Raw genomic sequence first — 10,156 nt, forward strand, 5'->3', positions numbered from 1 at the left:
GTGTAGAGGTGGGGTCTCTCGCTGAGTCCGAGGGAAAAACCAACCTTGGAGGACAAACGGATTAAGAAATACTACTACTACTACTACTACTACTACTACTACTAATAATAATAATAATAATAATAATAATAATAATAATAATAATGATTATGATGATGCATAGCCTCTGGGAAGGCTTGTTGGTGACCTGATGAAATGAATGGTGAAGACGTCATAAGTAGCCAGTCCCCAAGCTAGGGGAATTAAGAGTACGAGGAGGCTGATTCGTTGGCTACCATCTACATTGATTAGGTTTTAAGTATTGGCAGTAGCAGAGGCTAGGGCAGGCTACTCCGATGGCTATTAGCTGCAGCTCAAAACCCTTAAGGCTTGACGTTCACTAAACCAACTATCGAAAATGGGCAACCTAAGTCTAGTGATAGCCCATGTCTTGGTTGCAGCATTCACCACTGATCAGAGGCATGCTCACAAAGTATATGACGGAAGCTTGGTTGCGGTTCCGAATTAGACAACTGTTGTACAACATCACACCAAACTAGGATTCGTTCAATGCTAGTGAAATAAACAACTACTCCGCAACAGCCACCGCCAACGACGAGCCGATCGAGTATCTACAGTGCGACAGGTGTGAATTCGAGTCGGATGTTCGGCTTACAAGGCAGCACACTATGCTGCGTAATGAGTAATATTGTCTCAGTATTGCTCCAGGGTAGCACTCAACTTCACTAAACATAGTTTATGACATGTACGCTGATGAGCTTTCGTTCCTGCAATATACGATGGTGTCAGCAGAAGTTCAACCTGAATCAGAATCATTCGGTTGCCTGTCACCGAGGATATATATATAATACGTTAGAATGCTAGACTTGAACCATGCGCTGCCATTTAGTTAGCGAAGACCCTTTTACGCGCTGCGTTTAATTCGGTACATTGCTAGACTGCGTATGACATTTCCGAAAGCCAAAGTCAATATGAATCCATTTGGCAAGTAACGTGTCTCGCATTTCTTTCAAAGAATTGGATTTGAACATCGTCGCAGTCCGAATGTGCATATCTTCCTGTGGTTAGACTGTGATTCTCACGAGTCAGTGTCCGAAAGCATGCCCAACACCATTCACCTAATCACAGATCTCTGTTCGGCTCGATGGCTAAATGGTCTGCGTTCTGGCTTTTGGTTCATGGGTTCCCGGGTTCAATTCGCAAACGGGTCGAGGATTGTAATCTTGATTGGTTAATTTCGAAGACTCGGGGGATCGGTGTGAGTGCTGTCTTCACCATTAGAATTCATCATAGGTGGGGCCCCACCTCATAGATTCGCAGGTCTCCTATAAGGCACCAACTCGAAAGACCTGCACAAGGCCTCTGTTACGTGTTCCGTTAGTCACTTTCACTAGACTGGAAAACAGTATGGCAATTTAGTTTACAGGCATGCATTTACCTGCACCAAACCAGATGAAACAACATTCCGGTTCAACATTTCGTACTAATCGAGACACGAGTGCTACTGCCGACATGCAAAGAGGATGGCCGATGCAGTGCTTTTCGACATAAGGCAACTATACTTCGCAACCTTCTCGAGGAAAAATATTATTACACACTGAACTAGTTCTACGTTGATAACAATTCGACGAAGGAACAGTATTTGAATATAATCCGATTGACGCTACGACGACCGTTGCTCATGTTCAAGGGCAGCTTAACTGAGATCTATACCGACTCTTTCAATCCGTGGATGGTACTGTCACCGGATTTCGATACTGACTTGTATTTCATACTCGAAGAGCATATATGTGAGAATTACGTGGCTGAGTACGTTAAGAAGTCGAACCGAGGCATTAGTCATCTACAACGCGACCTAATGAAGTTGTACGATGATCAACCGGAAAATTAGTATCAGCGGTTCTTATCTACTGCTAGGGTAAAGGGCCCAAACAACCAAGGGATAGGGGATTATAATGTGTTCTTAAGAGGTGTCAAAAAAGGAAAGGTAGAGTGTGGGGTAAGACTGTTCATTGGGAAAATGTTAGCACACCTGTTAGACATGAAAACGAGCGAGAGATGTGGATAAATTTGGTGACTGGAGGAATTAGGATGAGAATTGTCTCACTGTATTCACCATGTGAGTGACCAGAAGACGATGAAGTAGACAAGTTTTATGAAGCACTGAGTGATTTGTTAATATACTCGATGGACGAAGCTGTATGTGTAAATCGGCTTCGGTGGCGGGGTCATGTGAGATGAATGTAGGAAGATAAGGTTACCTAGGAGAAAAATGGACTCGATCTCGGAGAGTAAGAGAACTAGAGGGAGGCCAAGGTGACTATGTTTAGACCCGGTTTTTAATGATTTAGTGACAAGAGGTGTGTAAGTAAACAAGGCGTCACAACCAGTCGCAAATAGCCTAATTCATCCACAGAGATTTGCAGACTTAGTACTGGAAGGCATAATATTCTGTACGTACGTATGTTTGCTAGTTATTTACAATTCATTTTACTGTATATACTAACATGTGTAGGTTTATTATTTAAATGTATTATTGTACAGTACCGTATCATTGACAAAACTGAATTAACGTATCATTTTTTCTCTTACAACAGGTGCTCAAAGTAACAGACTCCAACCTCAGCAAACATGACATAGGTGTACGATATTTAAGCGCTAAACTTCATAATTGAGCCCGTATTGATGCATAACTTATGACTTACTTTTTATAAAAAAAACAGTACTCAAACAATACGTACTAGTTTCGAATAACTATACTGATTAGGTGGACAATAAACTGTTCTTTGTAAAAAGTAAGTATAGGTGTACGATGGCAATTTCCGGGCATAGCCGTAAATAATACGAAAACTGGTAATATGGATAGCAGTAGCAGTGACAGGTATGATCAATCCCATATTTCCTTAAGCTGGCTTCTCAGACTATAGTTACCCATCTCAAAATGTTCAGTTGGGCATCCCCTATGTCCTGTTTAATGCTTACACGCTTTTAATTGAACGTCCTGTATAAATTACCTTGTTATAAAAGGAGTGAGAGCCAGATACACTCAGAATATCATATTTATGAACTGGAGTAACATATATGAAGGCATTGAGAGTTGAAGCTCACATAAACCGGAGGATATGCAGTGAAAGAAACAGGAGGCTAATGTAGTAATGTGTATGAGCTGGTTTTGAAGGTGTAATCTTTTGATGAATTGTATACGTCATCGTAGAAGGTAAATTGTATAGAAAGGGGAATCTATAATTAGACACTAAGTTTAAGATAAATGATGGGAGCAGGGCTAGCTATGAACAGAAAAAATACGGCATTCGTATAGTTTCTTGTAGTCCTGTCCTCGTTTATGAACCAAGAGCGACGGCTGAGTAGCAAAGTAAGTGATTCTGAGAGTAAAGACACCCGTGCTATAGAATATTTCTAACATATTTCGAGAATAACATATAAACACACTTCATACCGCGAGACTACGAAAAACTTTACACAAAAAGGAAAACGACATATTAACAACATTTGCTAAAAATTACATCGTAACGAAAAGAGTATAATAAAAACGCATGAAAACAAAAGAATCATATGAAAAACTTATTTACAAATAATGTAGTATGATAATTATAAGCAGTTGTATCGGAATTCACATGAAACGTGCAGAATATGACTTGAACTATTCCCTTAAAAGTAATTTCTTCTTTTCTGTTTTGTACAATTGGCTTTATGTCGCATCGACAAAGAAAGATCTTATGGTGATGATGGGATAGGAAAGGCTTAGGAGTGGGAAGGAAGCGGCCGTGGCATTAATTAAGGTACAGTCCCAGCATTTCCTGACACTGCTGAGAGTGTAGGATCGAACCCACTATCTCCCGAATGCAAGCTCAAAGCTGCGCCCCCTAACCGCACGGCCAACTCGCTCGGTCTTACAAGTAGTGTAACACACAATTGAAATTTACAGAATTAATTAAAATGTTTAGCTTATGGTATAAGTTAAGCAACGCACCAATTCAGAAAACAACTTGATGAAAAACACAATGAGTAATATAATATACCGGATGTATGCATAAGGAGTATGCATAAGTTTTTGCCGGTTTTGTGGTAAATAAAACACGTAATTTTTAAGGGAAATTCATTTTTTGTTTATTCAAAATATTGGCCATCGGCTTTTACACACTTCGCCCATCTTTCAGGTAAGTTATGAATACCATGTCAGGAAAACTGCTTGTCTTTTGCGGCAAACCATTCGTCGAACTATTTTCCAGCTTCCTCGAAATTGCTGAAGTGCTGCTCTGCGAGCGCGTGCCCCACTGATGCGAAGAGGTGATAATCAGATGGTGCCAGGTCGGGGCAGTACGGCGAGTGCGGATGGATGTCATCCCATCCAAGCGATTTCAATGTGTTTCACTGGTTTTGTTGTGTGAGACGGCGCATTGTCGTGTAACAAAACCACTTTGCCATGTCTTCTGGCCCATTCCGGTCGTCTTTCGACGATCAATGCGTGATTTAAATTTATCATTTGTTGGCGATAGCGTTGTGCATTAACGGTTTCGCCGGGCTTCAAGAGTTCATAATACACAATTCTGTTACAAGAGTGTGCACTGTCTTCCACACTAAATTCACCGCGTTTAAAATGTCGAAACCGTGTCTCACATGTTCTAATCGATGGAGCGTGTTAACTATATGTTTCTACCAGCAAACGATGCCTTTCCACAGCCTTTTTCGTTTGGTTAAATAAGAAAAGCAATGCGTGCCGCAAATGTTCTTCTTCTGGCACAAACGTCGACATGATCACTGAACGATACAACACAGACGCTAGTGTTTGGCGGATTCAACTTGTGTGTGTTGGTAGGTTAATGTCAGACGAACAAACTGACGTATGAATCAAATTCATACGCTGCGTACTGTTCGCTGGCGCCATCTCTTAATGAAACCGGAAAATACTTATGCATACACCTGGTACAAATCAAAATAAGTATAATAAATGATAAAACACAAAATAGAAATGGAGAGAGACATGTACAATACAGACAATGTAAAAATACAGGTACCAAAATCAGAAATGAAGCAAAATAAAAGTAAATATATACCTAAATTGACAAATTAAAAACATGAAGTGCTATGGGATGTCTAGTTGTTGCAACCACTGAATAGCTCTGTCAAAAGGTCGTCGATAGTTCTGGAGAAGTCTCTATGTGGGCATCTGATGGTGAGGTGTGACACTGTATGGTATTCTTCTCCACAGTCACACCTTGGAGAAGACTGTAAACCCCAAGAATGCATCGCAGAACTACTTCTTCCATGTCCAGTGCGCACTCCGTTTGGTGGGACCTGTACACTTTGCGGAATATGAAGTTCAGGTGGAGGCTGCGAAGGGTCATAGATCGATCTCCATTCATCGGGTTCTAAGTAGTCCATTCTTCATTCCAGGTTCGCAATCCAGAATAAGTTTCTTTCAGCAGTTTTTGAGCCAGCAGCAGGGAAGGGTGTCTGGCTTTCAGTCGGGTTGATGCGATTGTATGAATATCTTGGTGAATTGTAATTGATTTATTAGCCTGTATTTTATTTGTTTCTTGGACAAGCTTGGTCATGCCACTCAACTTGCAAATAATCTTAAAATAGTTCCCTATATTAGGATAACAATGATATTCACCCTAATATATGAATTCAGGCGCAACTTGAAATATTTCTAACATCTTAACACTACAATTACAATAGACTAAACATGTCGATATCTCACTAGGACCAATAAATAGAAGTTTGCACATAATGTACAGGATATTGAAATGTTTTCTGGAATCCTCGAAACTTTTTGGACTAGCCTATTCCAATTATCAATTATGCGATTTACTAACGACTTTTCATTTCAAAAATCTAACATATCGATGGCTTGCTTTAAAAACCTCGTAAGTCCGAATACTCTTCCTATCCATTATATTCCTTAAGACTGGTCACGCCTCCCAGCCCCATATTTATATGCAGTCCAAAAGAATAATTTTCGTTATGGTCATTTTCCTCTGCCAATTTGTAAAGGAAAATGAACCTTAAATACATTATACTGTAGGAGTGTGTGAATTTGCCATACAATCAACATCCCTACAATACGGTACGGTAAGGTCCATTTTCCTTTAGACAGTAGCAAAGGAAAATGAACACAGTGAAAATTATTCTGATGGACTGCATATAAATATACAACCGGGAGGCGTGACCAGTCTTATGGAATATAATGGGTAGGAAGAACATTTGGACATACGAGGTTTTAAAAGAAAGCCATCGATATATTGGTCGGGGATCAAATCACAGACGACTAGTGAGAATCCACAGACTATGTCACTCAACTGTCAGATCTCCAGTTATTGTCTTATACAATTCACTTTTAAGTCCATAAAAGGCTGTCGTATTGTTTACAGGTGGTGCCATATCGTCACCGAGCCAACCTGGATGAGGACCCGTCATCGGACGATGATGATCTAGCACTACGCATCCAGGCAGACCTTGCTGATCTACGAGCTCGCCTGCCACGCAGTAAGGCGAAACATCGGCTCCAGAAGAAGCACCTTCGATTCTCTGGGAAACCCCTACGAGCGGATAAGCGCCTACGCAAACCACCTCCGCCATTGCTGGTGAAACCCGCTGTTGGACAAAGTCTGAAGAGTAGACGACGCTTGGCGCGTATGCTGGTGGTGCAGTTGACTCTGTTCGCTGTGCTCTGGCTGCCACTGGTGGCCTGTGAACTGTGCGTGCAGCTCGCTCCATCTCCTGATGCAGCCAAAGCACGCAACCTCTTGCCCTTGTGTCTACTACTGGGACACACACACTCTGCGGTCAGCCCTCTGCTGTACTGGTTACTTAACCGCCAGGCATTGCAGGGCTGTGTCGCCGCTCGAGCACTGCACAGCAAATTCCGTCTGTTTCGTCTACCTAACGCGAATGCCGCGGCGAACGCGAACTACAACCCGTCCTCCACCAATGAGGCGGCTCTTGGCGCCTTCCATCCCCGCTACATCACCCCAAGACCTCCTCCTCGTTGTGCCACCTCACAATTTCTACAGTAGCATGACACAGTGTGTATATAAGATAAAGAGTATTTTTCACTATATATTATACGTTGAATAACTATGCAGTAAAATCGTTTGTTACATTGAAATAAAATGATCCTGCGGAAGAAATAGGCTACACGGGCATTCTATCAACGATCGCTTTATTTTATTTTATGTTATTGCATTTTATTTTATTTTATTTTATTTTATTTTATTTTATTTTATTTTATTTTATTTTATTTTATTTTATTTAGTTCAAAATCACTCACATCAATCTTCCTGTACCATCTATTTATATCAACACAGAAAGGTATATTATCAGAACGGAAGTATCTGGACACCCCTCTGTAATCGCAAATTGGAACCTAATTATGTCATAATGATAGTGTTATTGGTTTTACGTCCCATTAACTTATTTTACGGGATTGTTTGAAGACGCCGAGATCCTGGAATTTCGTCCCCCGATGTTAATGTAAGTGATGGTAAATCTACCGACACGAGATTGCCGTGTTTGTACACCTTCAGTTCCAAACGGATTGAGCTGGGAGCAAACTCGCCACTTCGATTCACAACAACTCAACCCGGAGCCTAGATAACATGAAGACTACGTTTGCCAGAAGCAGGGTTAGGTGCGGGTTTTCATTAACAGGAGGTACCAGCAGATTGAGCAGGTCTTAGGAACTCCTCGATTTCGAACGTGGACTATTTAGCGATTGCCTCAATAGCAGAAATGCCATGGGCATTTCAGCCAAAATTATTATTATGATATTACGCCCTTCCGGGCCTCGAATGGATGACCCGCGCATAAGAATGCCTCCACATAACAGGGTAAACACCCACGGATGAGATTAGAGTGAAGAGCGGCTCGAATTGCCTAACGAGCTTCCAACCGCTCCCCTCCTACTTTCTGTGCTGGCCTCGGCAGCTCGAGCACTTGGGAGGTGGTATGTTCGAAAGGAAAAAACAAAACACTAATACTTAAGATGGAGCCTTATGTAATCTGAAAGTAGGATTCTCTGGGTTCAACTGTCTACTGGATACTGCTTAGCACTGCTACAAATTACAAGAATCATATAAGGGGAGTTACGAAGACTAATTTATTCAAAATATGACATAAAAATAGATACAACCCTATACAACGAATTCTCCGCAAACGGGAGGAAAAGAAAATAATTAACACTTTAAAATTCGACTCGCCCATGGGCGTCGTCTGCACGACGGTATAATTGAGGTTTTGCGACTGCTATCGTTCATCTTTCCCTCATTAGTTCAAACCGTTCATGACATTTTTTTATATTCTGTCGATCACATCGTGAAATTAGCTGATGTCCCTACACATAGTATTTCCTGTTCTTAGCACGTAACTAACCGGTTCCTGCACTACATGATTACCATATTAAAAGATATATTTGCATAATACATAGACAAAACACACATACCATTAGCTAAAATCCCCGGACTTCCCTGATCTGTCACAAGACAAAACAACGTTGAACATCGGTTCTGTTTGAACTCAAAATAAATGCATATTAAATACTAAACACACACAGATATACACACCTCATGCATAAAGGAGGCTACTCCTGTAAGGAAAACATGGTTATCAGTATCTTCTGCCCCCGGCGCAAGCTTAATGGAAGCTTGCCCAAGGTGACCTCTCCTGATCCGGGGCTCGAACTGGATGAATCCCGACTGAGAGGTACATTCCTGAAAAATCCCTAACAAGCTACGATCTCATATCACCGGATATTGGAGGAGATCATATTCATTTATTAATTACCTTCTAAATCACCGTGATATTATCATTATATAAGTATTCTTACCTGAGCCATTAAAACCAAACAAACGAGCACGGTGAAAACCCAGAGCTCCGAATCTTATTACAATAGTACAGCAGGACTGCTCTCTCACGAAGGGAGCGGAACAGACACGCACAAATAAAAAGAAAAGGAGGGTCATTCGCCGTACTGCAACCAGCACTCATTCATTAGCTACGCCGGATTCTTGACCCCTCTCAATTATAATGGCCAGCTCTCCTTTCCTCGGAGACACATATCTCTGGCCCATTTCATTTGTTTATTCATCTTGCCGCACAATTCCCAAGAAATACTCATTTATTCTATACATTCTCATTTTTCTCGAAGAGCGCCAACTATGGGCACCATCACTTCCGAATCATCTCATCATAAAACTATCGGGGCATTCGGCCCTCTCATCACGTCCCATATCGCGTAATTTCCTTCCTTGGGCATAGGACTCTCATGATTCTCAATTCCATGCTCCTCATCTTCTTTGCTCACCGCCCAAAGTAATGCATATATTTATATTTCTACTATACATAAGACTCCGGCTTCCCTGGATCTCAGCCGGTTGCATACAAAAAAACTCCATACATTTCTGGTTAAATAATCAAGAATCACGGGAAACTCGCGAACTGTCCCTCACTATTATGCCTAAATAACATACTTATGTAACTCTCGCGGACAGGATCTCTTCTCTCTGCCTGCATGCAATTATTATATGTGTAAGTTACGCATGCATAGTCTGATTGACCCATGAGTTTCCCCAGCATATACGCTAGCCACCTTGGACATTAACTAACAACCTTTGGACATGGTTTTCCCTGCTCTTCTACTATTGTTCCAGCCACCCCTAGGGGAACTCAAATATTCTCCTGTCCTTGTCTCCCTTACTTGCTAGGATACTCTACATATTACTAAGAATAACCCCTCACTATAAACTAATCGTTAAGAAGAAAACAAATGAGTTGTCCGGGGAGTTAGCTTCCCTTGAATTTTACGTTAACATGATCAAGAACAATAAAATTTCCATATTAGGACATGTATTATTTTACAACATTTAGGTATTACAGAGGAAAGCTCATCCTACTACCGGTTCTACATTAACGTGCTAAGGAATTTATATTGACATCACTCATCTGTTTGGTGGCCGTGGTTTCTCCTTCCACGGGAGACCCATGGCGGCGCTTACTGCTGCATGGCCTCGGCGCTGGAGACGGGCGTGCTGTCCTTCAGCCCTGGTCCATACAAGTCCGACATCCTGGATATCTTGTTCACAGCTGAAATCTCAGAGTAATCCAAATGGGTAACACTTCACCACTCGTCACAAGG

General features: G+C 41.4%; 1 protein-coding gene across 1 annotated transcript in view; it reads left to right on the plus strand.

Annotated features, from left to right (window-relative positions):
* The window catches only part of LOC136859432 (uncharacterized), a 51,105-nt gene extending 44,065 nt beyond the window's left edge, over nt 1-7,040 (plus strand). The window contains exon 5 of the mRNA XM_068225506.1: nt 6,396-7,040. Within this exon, the coding sequence (XP_068081607.1) occupies nt 6,396-7,040 (645 nt within the window). The remainder of the gene's footprint in view (nt 1-6,395) is intronic.
* Nucleotides 7,041-10,156: the final 3,116 nt, after the last annotated feature.

The sequence above is a fragment of the Anabrus simplex genome, chromosome 1 (assembly GCF_040414725.1).
Source record: "Anabrus simplex isolate iqAnaSimp1 chromosome 1, ASM4041472v1, whole genome shotgun sequence".
NCBI classification, from domain to species: Eukaryota; Metazoa; Arthropoda; class Insecta; order Orthoptera; family Tettigoniidae; genus Anabrus; species Anabrus simplex.